Source organism: Marmota flaviventris, chromosome 15, assembly GCF_047511675.1.
Source record: "Marmota flaviventris isolate mMarFla1 chromosome 15, mMarFla1.hap1, whole genome shotgun sequence".
NCBI lineage: Eukaryota > Metazoa > Chordata > Mammalia > Rodentia > Sciuridae > Marmota > Marmota flaviventris.
Window position 1 is genome coordinate 19465340 of NC_092512.1, and position 21144 is coordinate 19486483.

The 21144-nt window shown below is 40.1% G+C and overlaps 1 protein-coding gene across 4 annotated transcripts in view; it reads right to left on the reverse strand.

The window, feature by feature from the left end:
- Positions 1–8658: 8658 nt before the first annotated feature.
- Col14a1 (collagen type XIV alpha 1 chain) overlaps positions 8659–21144 on the reverse strand; it is a 198769-nt gene continuing 186283 nt past the window's right edge. For 2 of the 4 annotated variants that reach the window (XM_071602156.1, XM_071602155.1), the window contains exons 46-48: positions 13001–13078; positions 11174–11329; positions 8659–9550 (exon numbers count right to left, since the gene is read on the reverse strand). In XM_071602156.1, coding sequence (XP_071458257.1) covers positions 9471–9550; positions 11174–11329; positions 13001–13078 — 314 coding nt within the window. In that variant the 3' untranslated portion in view covers positions 8659–9470. Of the gene's footprint in view, positions 9551–9804; positions 10716–11173; positions 11330–13000; positions 13079–21144 lie in introns of those variants that run through there. The other 2 variants (XM_071602157.1, XM_071602158.1) reach the window with 2 other exon arrangements.

Below are 21144 nucleotides of genomic sequence, written 5' to 3' on the forward strand. Positions count from 1 at the left end.
AAACTTTCCACCTTTAAGTTGTTCTCATCAGGCCTTTTGGTCACAGCAATGAAAAGGCAAACTAAAACAGAAGTTAGTACCTAAAAGTGGGGTCATAATTGTGATTAATTTTGTGCTTAAGATGGTGGCAGACCTTGGCATCAACTGGGCGTGCAGGCTTGCAGGATTCTGGACTTCAGGGGTCATGGAGGCTTCCACTGAGATTTCAAAGTGTAGCCAAAGTGTAGCAGTGTTGGAGTCCCTGAGGACTGCCCCCTGAGAGGGTGATGCATGAGGAAGTGAGGAGCAAGCCAAAATTTCAGTGGAGACCCCCTAAGAGATACCAATAATAGGGAACATCTGCTGAGAAAAGCTGTAGGAATTGATGAACGATGAGCCAAGAGAGGCCCCTTGGTCTGCATCCAGCAAGGCTGGGCAGAGCTACACAAGCTCTTTGGAGAAAACATCACAATACCATGTACCCTAGACGCTGGAGATGAAGCTACACAACTTGTTTGCCTAGCTGACTTCCAGTCTTTCTTTGGACCCATCCTTTCCTTCTGTGTTCCTATACCTCCGTTTTGGAATGGAAATGTTCACTCTGTGTCATTATGTATTAGATTTATGTAACTTGCTTTTGAACTTTACAGGGGTTCACAGCTAGGAGTTTGCCTTGAGTCTCAGCTGAGATTTTGGTCTTGGACTTTTGGGCAATGCTGGAACTGTTAAGACTATGGGGACCCTTAGAAATGGGCTAAATATATTTTGCATTAGAAGATAGGCATGAGCTTTGGGGCCCCAGAGGTGGAATGTTATAATTTAGATACGAGGTGTCCCCCAAAACTCATATGTGAGACAATACAAAAATGTTTGGAGGTAAAATGATTAGATTATGAGAGTTTAACCTAATCCATAGATTAATTTACTGATGTGTATTAACTGGATGGTAACTGTAGGCAGGTAGTGTGGATGGAGGAGGTGGTCACTGAGAGCATGCCTTTGGGGGTTATGTTTTGTTTCTGGTGAACAGAGTGCCTCTCTCTCTCTCTCTCTCTCTCTCTCTCTCTCTCTCTCTCTCTGCCTTCCTCCCACCCTCCCTCTTTTCTGGTTGCCATTTTTTGAGCTGCTTTCTTCCACCATGAAGTTCTGCCCCCAGAGTTATGGAGTTTGCTGACCGTGGAATGAATCTCTGAAACCTGAATCAAAATTAACTTCTCCTTTAAATTGTTTTGTCAGGTCTTTTGGTCATGACAACAAAAAAGCTAATAAAACACTTTCTGTCTTATGGCTCTACCCTCTTGCAAGATCTGGAATTCTTCTGCACACAGTGTCAGATGGGAAAAAAAGCAGGTATGGCAACACTACACGTCTCAACTCTCTTCATTAAGAGGCCATATTACCAGTTTCACTGTTGAGAACTTGGCATGTAGACATCTGGGGAAAGAATCTAATTTGCATCCTCCCCCCAAAATCGGCGGTAGCTAGACATTCTCAGGCAGAGCAACCAATATAAAATTCTCTGTGACTTGAACATGAGTGTCTCTTTGCTGACACCTGAGTTAGAGAGGTGAGAATCCAGGCTTTCACTAAGTTAAGGAAAGAATGTAGGGACAGCAGCTTCAAGCTAATAGAGGTCCTTAGCAAGCAATAAATCAGGTGAATACTTCTAAACACATCTGAGCCCACAGCAGGCAACACCTGCTTTGATAGACATAGAATCTATTTTTAAAGAGTTCATAATATTCAGATTCAGAAATTATGTACAAACTACAATCTTCCTGGTACCCAGAATGTCTCTGTTGAGCTGTCTAGACATGTGACAGCAGAAACCATCAGCGTATTTCCACACTGCCAAGCTGCTGGATGAATGGGCTGCTAAGTTAATGGTCACTTTTATCACTCCCCATCCTTAAAAGCTATCTTCAGTATGCAGTATCCACCCAATTCCTTCAGAAAGCATTTGCAGAAATGGACAATGGGTAACTGTTTCAGGAGAAGAAAAGTAAACGTCCCCCAAGATACCAGCAAACTGCCATGGCTACCTGCACAGCTAGCTTTTGAACTGTATCCACTGTTCTAGCTTTTTTGTTGCTCCCAATCTCCAGAGTTGTGGCCTCCTGCTATTTGATAAGACTTACTCATACTTGAGAGTGGAAGCAAAGATAAGACCTGCAGCCAGACTCCAAGAATACCAGCAGGCAGCCAGAGACATTGGAGATTTAGTTAGCAGGACTTCTCTTGTGGTTTCCAAATCTGATACTGGAATATTCATAAAAAGAACTTTGTGAAGTCCAATCCTTTTGGGCACCAGACTTCTCAGTTCAAAACATATTGTAAATGTGCATATGAAAATAAGACAGGTAAAGTGAAAACACATGAATTGTTGAAAAACTAAATTCTCTTCAATGTCTACTCAGTAATTGAGCATATCTGAACATTAATGATTTTCATGGTGAAAGCTGAGCCAATTAATGATTTTTATGACATAATTTTTAAAGCATAATCAGGATGCAATTTTATCAGGATTCACTGAATTTGAGCCAGATGACAGAACACTGAAAAACAGAGATAAATGTCTTCAGTAATTATAATTCTTTTTTCTGTCTCACTCTTATTTTTGCTTTGTTACCATACAGAGTTCATTTTAGAGCTTAGAAAATATTTTTACTGCTCTGGATTCCATTATAAAATGTCTTTTAAGTTAGGCTAACAAAGTAGGATTTTACTAGATTGGTCATGGATATTTTTAATCAATAAAATGAAATGAAATGAAACAAAGAAACAAACAGTGAAATATGGTTACCCATGTCAGCATGTGTTTTTCATTGCATAGTAAGATACAGAGAGAAATCAAACCACTAGCAGCATTTATGCATTTATAAATGCTACCCAAACAAGCAAATCCTCCTACCACTCTTGGTACTATATATATCCCCTTTTATACTGCTTTTAAAATGAACATTTATGTTGCAAAATATCAGTGATCATTTTTCTTCATTTATTCTGTGCATCATTAATTATGATGATATAAAGTTAATAGATTTTTTTTGTAAAGTAGGATTTTATTCTAAAATCTTTTGTGATTTTCCAGTAGTGTTGAGCTTCTGAGAACACACACTTTTTGCAAAATATTTTTCAAACAATATAAAGTATTAAATATTAATATTTAAGGGAGATAAATACTTTAAAAAGTAAAAGTCTTACACAATCCCCAAATCAGTAGGTAACCACTATTAAGTATTTGGAGTTTATTCAACTAGAATTTTCAATATGGAAATATGAACAAAATTATAAATAAATATACATACTCTCCTGAAACTTGCTTTTTTCATTTAATAATATATTTAAATGTTTTATCACCCAAATTTCTAATATTATTTAAGCAAATAATATAAAAATTATTGCATGTATATTCATTTACTTAATTACTGGTAATATAGTCATTCTAAAGAGTGTAGAAGAACCAGGACTTTGTGAGGAAAGGAATTTTCTAAACTCTGAGTTTGTCTAGCAAAAATATACACTTTTCACCAGTGTTCCAATGCCAGATCAAATTAGAATGAAAAGTTATGATTTCTTTTTAAACTAAATATTTTGGTTCAGACCTTGGAAACCTCCATTCTGCATTTGAGTAACCCTTCTTGGTAGGGACAGGTCCAGAGGGAACAAGCCCTGACTGGATGTCACAGCCTAAATGAGTCATCTCAAATCATTCCATCTTGCTTTTTTTTTTTTTTTTAAGTCTCTCTCTCTCTCTGCTAATAATGCACTTACTCTGCAAAAAGCAGAAAAACCTCATAGCTAATACTCCATTCTAAAATAATTCTCTCCTCCTGGTCAAATTTCCATCTCATTTAGTGAAGTTATCTTTCACCCAATCTCCCAAATTTGAAATCTTGAAACCATTCTTACTTTCTATTCCATATCCCGTTACTCTGTATCAATCACCAAATCCTTCCCATAATTTTTCCTCGACAGTCCTGAAAACTGACTCTTCCTCTTGCCCCACCACTGCACTGCTGAGGTATAGACCCTCATCTACTGAACCATGGTAGCAGGCAGCATAGTATATGGAGAGAAGGGCTCAAAAACTTTGGAAACAAACAAAAAAGAATTAAAATTACTGCTTTGCCTCTTCTGTGTATGTGTGTAAACTGAGATGTTACTTCCTTTCCATATCCCAATATTTGTGATAAAGTGAATACTTACCTTAATATGTGAAAATCAACTTAATATGAAGTGCCCAAAATAGAAGCTAGCAGAGATCTTCATTAATTTTTTTCTAACCCTATCTTGTATTCCAATCAAAGTTGTTCTTCCAAATAATGACTAGAATCCGGTTACTTGTCTGCTTAAAAATATGCACTGACTTCATGTTGCCTTCAGGTAGAAATCTGAACATTTAGTATGGAATAGAAAATCTTCCAGTATCTGGTCCAAGCTATTTTCCCTGCTTCAACTTGGAGTAGAAAGTTAGGAACTCCTATGACATTATATTTTTCTATTCTTCTCCAGAATCCCAAGACATGACTGAACCAACATTGGGTTTTATTAAAAGTTTGGTGGGTGGATACAAGTAGGCATGGAGTGACAGATGAATCTGTGAACACATGAGTGAATAAATTTCTGGGAAGACAAGATTAAAATGCTTCCTTCACATTCTGAAACATTTAACAGCTATGAATTTGCAAGCTTCTATAGAAGCTGATCATTTACTTCGAGACATTTTTCCTGTCTCCCAAATTTATACCTATAGAGAAAATTGTGCTTAGTAGAAGCAGAGTATATGATCTGGCTCAGATTATGGATGAAAATATTCTAGGATGAGACGCTTAGTAGTATTCTACTAATAGTACTTTATGGAACAGCTGTCAAGCAGCAAGCACACTCTGAGCATTTCTCAGATGTGTTAAAGAATGCACACTAGATGGGAGCACGAGGTTAAAGAATTAGCTAGAGAGGGAAAGTCTGGTGTCATGGTGGTCTGAGTGATCATGGTGGGGCTTAGGAAAGGCATCACACAGGAAGGGGAACCTCAGGAGAGTCTTGAAAGTTGAGAGTGGGTCTAAGTACGCCATTAAATGAGGTGGGGCAGAGAAGGGCTTTCCTGCAGAAGAAAAAGCATGACAAAGGCACAGGAACATGACAGAGCATGCATTCAGGGGTTAGCTACCGGTTCAACACAACTGCAGCTTGTAAAATATATGGTTCAGAGATACACTTAAATATACTTAATAAAAAGTATGAATAACCAAGTTAGAGAATTTGTGTAAACAAAAGTGAAAAAGGAAGTGTAGAAAGTGAGAAATCTCCCTACCCCCATGATCACACTCATCCCACCTCCACCCTATGGTCTTTAGCCTTTAAATTCTACCCACACACTCATGACTGCTTTATTGATCTTCCCCCCGATTTCTCTACCAAGCTCCAACTTGCCTATTTAACACCTCATACTGAGCTTATCTCTTAAACGGAACTCTCCAACCTCCCTGCCCCAAATTCAAAATTCCCTACGGGGTCGATTTATCTCCATGCACCCTGTCATTTTATGCTCAAGAGCCGGGTAATCTAGGTACATTCCAAGTCTCCACTTCTAGTTGATTCATTCATAAGCCATGTTGCTCCCACTGGTTTAGATGGTCCTCATCGTCTATCCCTGTCACTGATGTGTTCTCATCTGCTAGGATCTCCTCCAACCCATTCTTTACCACACAATTAGAAAGATCTCAAAATGGTGTTTCTCAAGCTGAGACCCACAGATGACCTGATATGCTTGGTTGGGAAAAAAAAGGCAAATAATCTATTTCTCAGCTCAGACAACTGAAAAAGAATCTCTGGGAGTTCTTCAGAGTCTAGTAAGCTTTTGTCCACTCCTCTCCTTTTTGCCATTAAACCTGAAGAATCACCAATATGAGAGGCTGAATAGACTACAGGTTAAGAGTGGGTATCTTCAGCCAGAATGCCTAGATTTGACTTCAGACTGTGAGCCTTCAGGTAATTTAAACAGCCTGTGCTTCTGTCTCTCACTGGGAAGATTAAGATAATAGTGAACTAGGTTTGGGGCTGTTATGAGGCTCAAATGGGAGATTTTATGACTTTTCACAAGTATTTCCAGTTCTCTTTTTCTTTGAAGCATGTGGGAAGATTGACCTACTACTCCTCTGCTGTGAAATTGAGTGTGTCCTGAGGCTTCCTTAGGCCAAGGACACATGAGTGGGAGCACAGAACGTCACTTCTGAGTAAAGCTTAGGGAGATGATTCTCCACAATCCCCCTCCCTTGCCATGGCAGTCATGGAAGTACATATCCCAGACAGAAGCAGCATGGAACACTGAGCCAAGACACGGTGACAGCTGCTCTGATCTCCTCTGTGAGAAAGAAATAAATGTGTACTGTGCTCAATTCCCGAGATTCGAAGGATGGTCCTTTGCCTGGTCCAGCTTTATAACTGATACAATGTTGAAATCTTTGGCTTGAGCCTGGCCTGTGGCACTGCTAGCGACAGTTTTTGAAGAAAATTCCAACAGTGTGGCTCCAACAGTGGAAGAGCTCCTTTGCCTCCACTAACTGAAAACACACACAAGATCTGTCTCTCTCTCTCTCTCTCTCACACACACACACACACACACACATACATACACACACACATGCACACACACACAGAGCAATGTCTTTTTGTGTGTGAAATGATGCCTTTGTACTTAATCCTGTGCTCTTCTCTAGCCTCATCTTGTCCACTCTTCCATTCACCCTCCTGCCGCCTGGACTTCTTTAAGTTCCTTGCATATGGCAAGCACCTTTTCAACTGAGGACAAGCCAAGGGCCGGAATTCTCCTCCACACCTTTCCTTACTTACATTACTCCACTTAAATATCAGCCCCGCAGATAAGCAGGTTATATCCACCTAATTAGAAGAAGTCACCCCTTATTCCCTTTCCTTCTTCCTGCCTTGGCTTCTTCTCTGCGTCTTTCATATATTTTATCATGATCTATAATTTATTTTGTTTGTCTGTTCCCGCATCTTGGTCTTTCTCCAGCACCAAAAAGGAAGCTCCATGAGGCCAGAGTTCACATGGCTCTTCTTTGGGGTTTTATCCTCAACCAAAAAAAATCCGTGCTACACAGCAAAATTAGATATGAGGCAAAAAATTAGAAAAGAAAGGAGGAAAGAGGGTTGTCCTGGAAGGAAGGTAGGGCCTGTCTGAGCACAAAATGACCCAAAAGCACTATTCTAAAATACTCTAAAATGACTATTCCCCAAAGACATTGAGAGTCTCTAACAAAGTGATGAAAATTTTGAAGAGTAATGTCTTGTTTTGTGTGAAATGATGCATTCTTACTTTAAGAAAACAATATACGCTATGAATTAAGATGTAATTCTTGCCAAAATAAGCAATTCAATAAAAATGCACTTCAAAATCAGTTTTTATTACAGGCAATGTATTGTAAACACAAATCCAAAATCTGAGTTGCACCTTTTATTTTGAACATTTCACTCAATAAAAATCTGATACACTGGGTCCAAGTGATGACACATTCCAAATTAATGAAACTTCCCTGTAGCTTAAATAAACAAATTTAGATTACCACGAGAAATCAAAGCCAAAGGTATTTGTACAACTCGAGAATGATGGGAAGAGATTAGAACCTCCAGTGGTTTAAATTTCACCACTTATGACAATCTAGAGAGTCTTTTGTGTGACACAATGTTAAACGATTTGTTTACAAGGGCACCCTAAAATATATAGACTGTCCTTCTCTATACTCACTCACTACATGTCATAGATAGAAATCTGAGAACAAGCTATGAAGTGACTAATCACACACTAGGCATTTAACTTGGAAGAGTTCTCTCAGGGGATTCTGGGTCAGGCTGTCTTGATTGGCCTCATGAAACCTTCCCTTCCCCCTCATTGGTCCTGCTTGCTAACATGGATTCGTACACCATAACAGAAAGGATATGGCTACTGGTTTTCTACTTATTATATTTTCTGCAAAGACTCAAAAAAAACTACTTGTCTGAATCCCCAAAGGCACACAGACCCAAAACATTGAATGAATCCTTTGGAAAACAGAGGTCTTCTAACCCTCTGTGCGGTGGTGGGAGTAAAAGGTGTCAGAAGACACCATCCTTCTAATGAGTCTTTTCCTGACCCAGAAAGTACATAGATTCTGGTTTTAAATGTCCTCATTCCAACTCTTTAAAAGCATCTGTTACCAGGGAGATGTTGCAGAGGAAAGAGCATACATTAAGTCATGGTTCTCTTTCATTTCCATTTTCAACTAGCAAACACCAGGACTCAAATCCTCCTCAAATACTTAGATAAGAAAAAGACAAGTTAGTTGAAGACTAGAGTCTCTTAGACTAAATTCATTTCTACTCTGTCTTCTAGAGTTTTTCAGGCTTTTTCAAAACTGAAAGACAGAGGGGTCCCTTGGTCAAACGTGGATAAGCGTTGACTTAGGATCACTCATACATTTGCACTACCTTTGCTGGCCTTGTCTTAAGCCCACTGCTTCTTCTGTTAAGCTTCCTACTCCAGAATGAACAAATGAGGGATCGAGAGCTGGAAAGATCACGTAAAGCAAGGCAACTCTTGATTTTTTTGGTGGTCAGACACTCAACTAGGACCTCAAAAGTTTAAGGTGACATTTAGAAAGGCAGCACAAAGACTCCACATGTTGTTTTAAATTTTTATTTGCTTACAAAAAGAATAAAAACAGATTTGCAAAAACTTATCTGCATAAAGTAATCCCTGTAGGAGAGGAAGGCCCTAGAACATACTGCCCAACAAATCCTTCATCAAAGATAGATCACTTTCCATTGGAGCTGGTGAAAAATCATTATTTTACATGAGTCTAAAACCATTGAAAAACTCAATCTATGTTTAAAATTATCGAATTCATTAAAGTTATATTCTAGCACTTATTTTTGGATACCTGTGAAACCAGTCACTGAGTAATCTTAGAGTTGGACAGATCAATTATGTAAGAGGTAGCTTCACCAACAATGATCCTTCTTCTTATTAGCAAGTCATTCCCATGGGGCAGAGCAAATGGTATAATCTGTGAATCTCTTTGAATTCATTCTGTTTCTGTGGGGGCCCCATTTCCCTCCAACCCAATCATATTTCTCTTGTGCATTTTAGAACTTGAGATCATCTCATAGAGAAAAGATTCCAGAATTCAATCTACTTTCTCTCAATTCTTCTTTGAGGACTTTTCTCAAAAAAAAAAAAAATGCCAAATTATCTGGCATATCCTTAAAACAGCTAGGGGAAATCATTTCTAATGTTTTCATAGATTAAGTGAATTTTAAAAAAACCATAATTTTTGTTAATAATAACTCTAATATGAATGTTATCCAAAAAGGAAATTTGGGATGCAGATATGAGGCCCTCCCCCAAAATAACATACAAACCACTTAACATTTTCATGAATAAAGGTCTTTAAGAGGTCTTGCTGTTGGTCTTCAAATGTCTCCTGAGGCCATCAGATCCCGGAGCCCCACAGTTCCATGGCCTCATTCTCATCTTGGACAGGAGTGAATTCGGGCTGATCCGGATGGGGAGCTAAAGAGGAAAAGTGGGGGTGGGGACTTGATAGGACCCAGGAACCATGAACTGATATTCTCCCCTCATAGGGGTCCTTAGAGAGAGAGATTTGGTCAGTAAACTACAGAGATATCCTGCTTGGGTAGAAAGCTGTAGCTGCCTAACCCACCATGCCTCTTGTACCTTCCCCATGAGGTTTCCTGGTTAGTAAAAGGAGGAACAGGAGGATATATTAGAGAAATTGTTAGAAAACTAGACTCAGAGCCAAGTGCTTAAATATTATATGTTTTATTTACAAAAGAAACCCTGAAAATGTAGCAGAATTATGAACAAAAAAATAAATTTTAAAAACCAATCTCATGTTAGAAGTCCATCACCAGGATGAGTGGGGAGGGGAAGAGTGGAGAGGTCAGAGAGAAAGATGCTCATCCATCTTGTGCAGGGTCAGGAAAGAGGAGAAGGCACAGTAAGTAACTTTATTACAAAGCCTTTGCGTAGAAGAATTTGGGATGAATCCTTGGTACACAATCAGATCCCTCTATCCAGGCTGACCTAAAACAGCCAGTTTCCGTTACAATTGACATATATGATTTCGTTAAGTTCCAATGTTATCATTCTATCATGTTTGGAGAAGAGAGAGCAAGAGATGTCAAAGTAGGGAGGAAGGGAAGCAGGTGAGCCAGGAAAGGGGAGTATCCATTGTTAGGGGTTGGGGCTTAATGGTGGTGGTCAACAGGACAGTTCTGTATTCATAGCCAAATGCCCAGGCCAATATAGCCAGAGTGGAGGATTTCCATTTTAGTGCTGGTAATCATTGTAAGGGATCAGATCTTAATAAGGGACAGGGGAATATGAGAGAATGGGGAGGGAAAAGATGAACAGAGAAAAACACATCAGCAAAACTTTGACCAATGCCTCTGGCATCTAAGGTTAAATTTCTCCTAAAGCAGAAAATTTAAATTCATTGACTAAAAAGTCCATTTGCCCCAGAGCCATCTCAGAACCACTCTCTTGAACTTCCAAGAATAATTATGTCAGAAAGCCGCCCCTCCCCCCAGCACATCAGCATGCACTGCAGATATTTTTAGGAAGCATAATATTTCAGAATCTTGGTCCAGTAGTTAGTGATGAGACTAAGACAGCATGGCCAGATTTGTTTCTTCTTAAGACTATCCTTGGTCACCTAAAATGTATGTGGTAGACAGGATGTCACCTGAAAGAATCTGAGAGGCCCTGCTAATTATGGGGGAAGTCATAGTTTGGGGTTTCCCTAAAAATAAATTCTTATAGGCTATCATGATCACACCCCAGCAATAACAGAATGAGGGCCCCCAAAATGTTAACCCCTATCCCCCAGATAATCAAATGTGAGGTCAAAGGCTAAGTTTCTGTGGATCACCGTTTGAAAGCAAGGAAGCCTTAGATGTGCGATTATTTTTAAAGTCCTCTTAAGGCTTCTATAGGAATAGCCTATACAGTAATAGGCACTTTATAGAACATGCTTCTGGGCTAAGGTAGGATTGTGAGGCAGTCATGCTCTGTTTCCCTCTCATAACTGTTCTGCTTCTCATAGTGCCCCCTCCCCATTTGGGTCCTAACCATAGTAAACCTGCTCAAAGCCCACAAGAGTTTAGCACTTACCTCCCCCACCATAGGCAGAACATGATGAGGGGTCGCAATATCCAGGCTGGCCAGAAGGACCTTGCGGTCCAGGTACCCCCAGGTGACCTGGTGGACCCCTTGGTCCAGGAGAGCCAGGGGGTCCAGGGCTGCCAGGGCGACTCTCCCCTGAAGGTCCTAAGAAGCAGCCACAAAGGAAAGAACAGATCTTTTACCACATAGGGTGAGTTTTGAGATCACCATGAAATCAACTAACTCTTACAATAAGTAACCTTATGCATCTTAACAATTGGCTTAATCAGCCTCTCCCTACTCTCTCAGTTCTTTTTCCTACATTGGATTCCCTGGGCAGAAGAGCATATAGCTCAGGACTGGGAAGCAAAGTGCATTCTTCTCTATAGCATTTTGGGCATTTAATGGAGAGGAGCAAACTACTATCATTCTTGCTTTCTCTATGGGGCTTTTGTTTTCCAGTACAGCTCCTTATGAATCCAATGTATGGGCGTGCACATGCCTGTATGTGCACACACATGATCTCTTGCAAATCTCAACCTTATAATCTAGTTAGAAGAGTCACGCAAATTAGTGCTGGCTTGTGGCCCCAGATAATTAAAATAAATTAGTCTAAGTCTGAAAGAAATTACCTGGAGGAATAAAAGTCTGAAATTAGACACAATACATCAACCTAAAATTTCTTTTGTCTACCTTATATCAGCTGAGATCTTAGATTGAATGAAAATGGGAGGGGGGTTAAAATATTTTTGTATTTAAGAAGTTTGTCAGGCTATGTTTTTTGGGGGTTTTGTTTTGGGGGTGGTGGTGAGGTGCCAGTTTGTTTTTAGGCCTGGGTTCCAACAATGTTCAGAATTCTTCAACTAGAAATAACACTATTCAATAAGAACTGAACTGAAAAGTAGGAATGAGTATCCCCTTGTATTTGAGTCATGTGCTTGCTCTCAGACACATGCAGTTCTGTTCACTCAATGCTCACAACTACCTATTCAGTGCACTGCATGATGCTAGATAAGGTCCTCATCCAACTCTCTAATAACGGAAGTTATTCCTGAGGCAATGGACTTGTTGCATCAGGAATCTCTCTTAGAAATATATTCCAAAAGCATTGTTAGACTGGAAAGAAAAATCAGAACATTTGATCCAGTGGGGCTAAGACTGAGATTCTAAACATACAATAGCAAAATTATAATTCTAATAGCAGGTCTGATCATCTGGGGATCATCTTAAGAGCGTGGGATTTTGCACACAAAACTAAATTTTCAGGAAACTCATTTGGTGAGACTACCACAGCAGGAGTAACTGGTGCTCGTAATGTTCACTCACGTTCCTTGAGATTCCATGCCTCCCTGCCAGTGGCTCTGGGGATGTGTGACTGGTTCCAGCCACTGAAATATGGATGGAAGTAGTGTATCATTATATTTAGGAAGTTGAGTCTCATGGGCCTTCTTTATCTTTCTCTCAGGGCCTATATGAGCCATGATGCAGGTCATGGGGTTCAAAATGGAAAGGCACTACCTTACCCACATCAAACTTTGTGAATAAAATAAAGTTTTACTATGTCAATCCACAAAGTATTTGGGATTTGCTACTAGGCCTAGCCTAGCCTTGCCTAACTCATATATCCACCAAGAGTCCAGAAAATGCTTTAACTTTGGGGGTTCATATGTGGGAAGGATTACTATAACAAATTGGCCTCTCAGTAAAATAAATGGGAAGTAGAACCACTCCACTTAGATACAAGGATATAAATATGGCCATTTTCTCACCTGTGATAACAAGTGAATATAAAGATTTATATTTTACAGTTTTTTAAAATTAAGTAGAAAGACTTACCTGCTGGTCCAGGGGGTCCTCTTGGTCCTTGAGTACCAATGCCTGGATTTCCTTTCTCTCCCTTGATACCAGTTAAACCTTAAAAAAAAAGGTGGGGGGGGAGTTCTTTTCTAAAAATAAAATTTTATAAGTTTCAAAAGCATCTTTCTGATGACAATAATGAATTGGGTTAGTTATGGGTACCAAAGGACTTTTAAATTAAATTCTGACCCTAGTAGCTTATGCAAAATCATATTCCAGTGGTCTGGTTCTGCATCTGAGTGTGTAGTCTGCAAATTGCAAGCCAGGGTCTCTTGCTACTTCTTCCTGAAATGGTCTGACCTGCCAAGAGCTGGCCTGTGTCTTTGCACAGAGCTGGCCAGTATCTTTGCACGAACCAGGCCATTCGACGTATGCAGTTGGCACTCCACAAGTAGCACAATAGAAATCACAAGTGGACACATCTAACATTTTCCTTTTGGTCCACCCTGTAATGTATCTGCAAAAGGCATGAATTATAATTAGGCAGCAAAGTTCTGAAGAGCGTGAGTTTCCATTAAAAACTTGGAAGCTTCAGGAAAGCCTGTGTTTGATTTGGCTGATTCAACCCCATAAAAATCTAAACCTATTTGAGTTTCTTTTCCATTGAGCAGAACTCTTATTCCAAGTAATTTATGATACTTTTAACAAATTATACATTTTCACTGGCAGAAAACAAAACAACAACAACAAAAAAACACATACTCTGACACCTCATCATCCAGACAGGTCCTATCACAAAATAACTGGACAGTGAAGGCACCTGTTGGAGTCCTGACCACTAAAGACCATGATAGGATTGCATTAGACTAGAATCAGGTAACCCTAGCACACATCATAGAAGGTCTCTGCTATTCACTTCCCAGAAACAAGAATTCTTTGAAAGAGTAGAATGCAGAACCGCATCTCTGATTAATTATACCTACTGACAAAGCCTAGAAGAAAACATAAATAAATAAAAATAGCCAATTTGATAGATAGCAGTCATGCAGGGAACTTAAAAGTTTTTTTAAATTACAAATAACTTAATTTTCTTACTACAAATATAATACATATCCACAGTAGACAAATTAGAAGTCACAACAAGTAAGAATTCTAGCACTTCAAAATATTAACTTTTAACATCTTGGTTTATAAGTTCCAGAAAGAAAGGCATCGGTACAGTATTTGTTCTGAAAATAGTTGTTAAAGTAGGCAGTGAGCAGCTGAGTTTTTCTTTACCCTGCACATATAATTATTGTCTCTACACTGTGGGTGTCTTCTGTGCTCCCAGTAACCACCTCCTGGGATCAAGATAGTGTTTTGAAATAAAAAAGCATTCTTCCTTGTTTTCAGTGGTCCAGTCTGGTCTAGCACTGCTGTGTTTCCCACAATCCCAGACCTACTTCATGTGCCCTTGGTGATGTTAAGGCCAATGCCTCAATAAGAGTCCAAGGCAGACCACACACCTGTGACATGCTGGTAGGGCCTGCTGCTTCTTTTAGGAGTCCATAAGGAGGATGGTGATTTCTCAAAAGTCCAAGTACATCTCCTTTGAGTTTTAAAAGCTCACGCTTCACTCAGACTAGTTACCCTTTACTGCTTGATCGCTAATCAGGTTGTTTAGACAGACAGCCACCTGGGTAAGTCCTCGAGGTATTAGTTGAGGAGCTGAGTTGGTTCTCTCCGGCTGACAGTGTTCTCTCACTTGTCAGTGCCAGCACCCTAACAGGCAACTGGGAATTTAGCAAAATCCCTCTTTTTCTATTAGAATTGGCGTTACATTCCCCATGAGAACTGCTAATTTTGAAAAAAATTAAAACATAAGAAAATAAACTGATGACTAACACCAAGCTGCTCCTGATTAACTGCAGGGTGACTCAGAGGCCTCTCACCACCTCTCGGTCCTACAATGTCATCTGGATTTTCCACCAGTACAAGACAAAGGCAGGCTGTAAGGACACCCAGGAAAATGGTCTCAGGACCAACCTCCGAGTTTCCTGACCTGCTTTAGCTGACTTGCTAAATTCCCAGTATGTATACATACGGTTCTCCTGCCAAAGGAATATTCATATCCTTGATACATAAACTTAGCTGTATGTCTTCTTTTGGGAGTGCAATAATCATGTTTAAAATCATAAGGATTAAAATTAAAGTCTAGGCTTAAACAATTAATTCAGTACTCCAAAAATAGATGTGGACATATTTTTGATAAGTTTTGTAGACACTGATTAAAAGGTAGGAAGCCAAATGTCCTAAAAGTCAGCCTGTGACAGTTCATAAGATGCTTAAGGGCCTCAGAGCCTGGACACAAAGTCATTCTTTACAGACAAAACAAACAGTCATCGCCTATAATAAATCTCTGTTGCAAAAGACCGAGGTGAGGCCCCTAGGTGCCAAGATGGGGTCACCACAGAAGGATGCCAGAATCCTTTCTACAAAAGCATTGAGACTCAGGAGATGCATGGAATCTGAGTGCAAGAGAGATTTCCTCTGGAAGCACCCTCTCACCTTGTGCCTTCTGCATAAGTGCACATCATTCTTCAAGATGCTGCTTCAACCTTCTCTGTATCCATAATAGGCAGAGCCACAACAGATCCAAGGGGGCAATGATTATCTATCTTATTCCTGGCTCTGTCCATAATACTTTGTAGGGTGTCTTTGCAGGATACATAACTAGCAAATATTTTGTTGAGTGAACTAATAAAAGAATGAATGAATGATTTCTCTGTTTCCATAATATCTGTACCTTCTAGGGCTCCATGTATCCAACTGTATTTCTTACTCATGTCCATCCAGCCCCCAAACTATAAGCCCATTGATGGAGATGCCTTACTTATCTCTCTAGTATCAGAGCCAAGAAGGATCTCATAACAGGTGGCCCAGTAAACACAGGAAGACTGACAGAATGGAGAGGCCTATGTCAGCACTCAGCTGCGCATCAGAAGTAGAACCTGGAAGGATCTAGAGACTGAAAATAAAACAACAAAGCTGAAGCTTTGGTATTACTTTCACACTCCTGGGTTACATGAACACTGCTTTTTAAAAATCAACTTCCCTGCATGGGGAAATTGACTCTAGTGCTTTTTATAGATGAGCTTAATTAGTTCCAATTAAATGTAAGCTTCAGTAATGTTTTATGAGCATAATTAATATAAATGAAGATGTAATTTACCCCAAATGTAATTTAACCAAGATTGATATATCATTAGTTTTCTGTAGTTAGCAAAAATATTTAAGATCATCAGAGAGAACCCATTTCTTCTTTCCTTCTTCTCTTTCTCTCTATCCCACCCCCAGTCTCTCTCATTATTATGTTTCTAACATTTCAAAGCAGTTTTAGGTTCACAGCAGAACAGAGATTCCCCATATGCCCCCTGCCTGCACATAAGCATATCCCCGTTATCAACATCCTCCACTAGAATGGCACATTGGTCACTGTGATTCGTTCTTCAGATTCTCATTAGAAGCCATTTGAGACTACCTGACTCTCCATTACCAGTAAGCTAACACTGACCCTCCAATATTTTCCATGAAAGCGGTATCTGTGTGTCTTAATTCTTCACTGTATCCCCAGTGCCAGTTGCATATCAAGCACTTTAGAAATATCTACCAACAAAAATGGGTGGATGAATGCAATACAGTCTGATGGCAGACTGAGACAAAACCAAAAAGTGGCCTATGGTGCATCAGCTATGCCTGTAAGCTACTTCACTAGGTTTTGAAGTCAGATGCTTTACATGTACAAATTCACTCCGTTTTCATAGGAACCAAGAGGGCAACTGTCATTAACCCTGAAAAAGGACTGTGATACAGAGGCCAAGTCACCTGTCCTTAGCTAAGAAGAACAGAGCCAACATTTCAACCAGGAAAGGTTGGTGTGGGTGCCTCTATAGGAAGCCTGTACTTGCCGCCTCTTCACCCAAGCCTGGGTATGCAGGCTGCGCTTCTTGTCTGGCTTGGTGCAATTGTGGCTTCCTGAACTGTCAAATCCGTCTTCATGGTTCTCTCTGCCTTCACATTCAGCTATCAGTCTGTGTGCACCACCCCACTTCTTCAGCTGTGTCCCTCAGTTTCACTTATCTTCTGCTCTGAGCAAGATCTGGGGTTGAATTTAGGAGGATTTATCCTGCTCACACTGACCACATGTCCTGGGCCTGGCCCCTTGTTGTCTGTTTCCTATTTTCTTTGGCCTGTTGGCCTCTGAGTAGGAAGATCTTACTCATCTCTATGGCCCCCCAGCCACACCAAGCACTCCAGGCTGGAGTCTCTGCTACTCCGTGGAGCAGTTGCTGCTTCCTGATCCCAGACATTCTGAGGAACTCCCAGGATTTATGCCCAGGCAGAGATGCAAGGCCTGGGGAATGCTTTCATTGTAATTATACCAAAAAGTCACAGAGACTGTGGAGCAAGACTTCAGCTGTGTTATATTTGACTGTTGCCTGGGAAATGCTGGCAATGAATTTCAAGTTCAGTCTGTTCTTCACACAGTGCATGCCTGAATGCCTACTAAGTACAATGTACTTAAGAACCTGGTTACAAGAAGGCAAAGAAATTGGACTCAGTTTAACTGTATCTTATGCCCTTTGCCAAGCTCTGGTATTTCCACATGTCTGGTCCACAGGGCTAGTATCAGTCTGTAGAGATCCATGCTTTGGGTTATAGTGGCCCAGAGTAGAAAATATACAGTTGCTTTAAGTGTAAATAAACTTTGCTAAAAGTCTCATTTCCTGTTGCTCTTTTCATATTAGTAACTGGCCACGTACTATATAATTCAGAGCTGAGCCAGGGAAATATAAGCCACTCTAGGTCTTTCAGGCAGACGAATTTCAGACAGAGACTCAATTAGATGGGTAATAGATGGCCTCCAGAGTCAAATAAAGATGAAGCTTATAAATAAACAATAGCAGGAAGCCACTATCACCCCTAGGAGGGCAGCAGAAACAACAGGAAAAAATGATGTGGCTTGAGCACAGAGCCTAAGCCTTCGGGCAGGATTCAAAGCAGAGAGACACATTCGTTGCCCACTGGAATCAGGAGCCACAGAGGATTGCAGCTGTCAAGTTGAGATGCAGAGAGGCAGAGGTAGGGTTAAGGAGAGAGGCCAGGTCAGGTCAAGCTTTGGGGATCAGACTTCAAGGTAAATGGATGTGGCTCCTTGCCTGCACAGTCCCCTTTCAACACCCTGTACCTATTTCATGTTCATAACTGGGACTTATCTTCTGAAAGAGGAACCCCAAGTTAGTTACGTTTGGAGGTTCCACAAAATCTGGAATCTGCTCTGCTGGGTGCTACAATAACCGAGGCAGATGGGAGTCCCACAGAGCTCAAGTCATCCAGGAAAACACTGTGTCAGCCCCACAGAAACACCAGAGGAAAATGTGTCGAATCACTAAACAAGGAAACCCAGTGGTCAAAGGAATCCACTCACCATGTCCAGGCCAAGGCAACAGGAGAGTGTGCACTTCAGGATTTTCCATCAGTTTCTATCAGGCAAGACACTACAGGCAGAGGATGCTTTAGTGTCTGTCCACACACTCAAGTTTGGGCAGAGAAAGGGGGGAAGAGAGGCCAGTGGGGGATTGAAGAAAGAAGATGGGGTGCACAGTGCATCAGCCGACACCAGCCCACTCTCATCTGCAGGTTGGCTGTTCACAGTGGCAGTTAAGTGGCTGGAGGAAACAGGATTGTCAGGCACCAGGAATCCTGGCTTTTGTTTTTTTCCACTCAGCTTGGGCCACTGACCTCATGGGTACACAAAAATGTCAGATCAAATGCCAGTCTATTTCTCTCAGCTCCAAAGTCTTGACAGTTCCTCTTTAAATGCTATCTTATATTATCTACAATGCTGATTATTAAGAAAATTATTAAAAATTTGTGGGAAAATGAGTCAATTTCTTTGGCTTAAGCCAATGAACATTTCCGGTTCAACATGAATATGGAACAAGTAGATGATACTTAAATTACAGCTTGGTCTTGATACAATGACTTCTATCCTTGAGAGAGAAGAGACCTATGTCAGGGGACTAGGATAAGGTCAAGATCTACAAGGTTAAAACAAAATGTATTACGACCAACAGCCCTTCATAACAAGCAAGAAGGACTCTTTATTAAATAAGCACATCATATCTAGGATCCTTCTCATGTCTTTCCAAATTTTCAAAGAACTTCAGAAAAGTCAAACTATTTTTCTACATTTACCAAGTAATTTCATGTCAAAGCTAAATCTAGAACCAATTAAAATGGAACAGACTAATGCATATATCTCTTCTATACATGCTTTTTCCCACCTTAAAAATGTATTTCAATATATTTATTTATTATCATATATTTTTTGCTTTGATAGCCAGGTCAAAAAGCCTATTGAACATGGCTTATCACTACTAAAACTGCTTACAGCTTTTGTTTTATCATATAAACTAGTACATGCTATATTTTGATTGCACTTATTTATGTTCAAGGGAAGGCCTAGAAATTTAGAGAATAAAAAACAACATTATAATATTTTTTCCATATTTTTCACCAGTGCATTATAATTATACATAATGGTGACATTCCTACAAGTTCAAAAAGGCAGTCTGTCTTTCTCTTCTGCTAGCCAGCATAACCAAATCTCCTACTTAAACATCTCACCCTGATTTTTTGACCACTTTCACCTCATGATGCTCGGTGATGGCCAGCACTGTGAACTTGGTAGTACTTTGCTGTTCACATGACGTCTCTGACATCTCAGGACTCATAAGCTATAACCACATGTGTTTCGACTTTCATCGTGGCACAAGCGGGAACAAGGAACAGCCATAGAGATGCCAGCCAAAAGTAATAAACATCATTTATGATTCATGAAGTAACTATTGTATCTCAGGTATTATGAGGAATAAAAGAAAAATATACAGTAACTTTGGTCTTTGCAGAAGGCAGCCTCATTGGTGAGATGGGACAAGGTGAAACCATCAAAGACCAGTTCAAGAGAGGTATTCCATGTGGGTGCTGAGTAGTAGCACCACAGATTAATGGGCTAGGATTGGTAAAGTACAGATTTATCACATGTTTGTTCATAACTAATATACATACTATACAGACTCTAACCACGGTTTTATTTTTTTCTTTTCCTTCTCCTCCTCCTCCTCTTCCTCCTTTTTAAAATTTTTTTTTATAACAGGGGCAATTTACTACTGAGCTCTATCCCCAGACTTTTTAACTGCTTTAGTTTAAGACAAGGTCTCACAGAGTTGTTGAGACTGACCTTGAACTTGTGGGATCCTCTTGTGCAATCCCCCTAAATTACTGGAATTAAGTTACAGGAACAAATTATATTTCCATGGCAAAAATAACATTTTGATAGACACCAGTTACAGATTTTGGTCATTGTAATAAAGTCAAATTTTACTCATTACAAGGAGCGAAGACAGATTTTGATTTTGTCAACAACTTTTTTTTTTTCTTAAATCATTCTTTTTGTTTATTTGGAGAACAATTTTGTCCTGATTACAACAAATCTCAGAAACAGGAATACAAAAGATGCTAGTATTCTACAAAAATATTTTTGCAATATATGCTATTCTTTTTTAGGTGTTTAAACTTGCATCTGTTTCCCTCTAAAAAGTTTACATCTGGCATTGAATTGAAAGTCTAGAGGAGAGAAAACACACATAGATGGTGAAAACAGGCAGGTACAGAATGGGTTGGCCCTTCCCAAGTCCCCTCATTCTTCAGCATACTGGAAGTCACACATGGAGGGGCCACTCTGATGAATGAAAGCTACCTCCAGCTTGCACTGCACGGCCAGAAGGCCTGGTGTGATTCACAGGTAGACGATGGCTTAACTATATACTCACAAATTCTTTGATATACCTCCCTCACAAATGCACAGCACAATTCTCCTCTGCCTGAGTGTGAGAGATGCTTTGTGACTCCCGTCAGACAAGTGGAACATGGTGAAGGAAAGGCTTGTGACTCCTGAGACTAGCTCCAAAGAAGTCATTGGGAACAACAATGACAACTCCTCCTTCTTTTTCTTCTTCTCCTCTCCTTCTTTCTCTCAGCACCAGTTCTGAGCAAAGTAGAATAGAGGGACTCATCTTGAAGCAGATCCTCTAGCCCTAGTCAAGGCTTCGGTTGGCTACAGCCCTGGATGACTATCAACT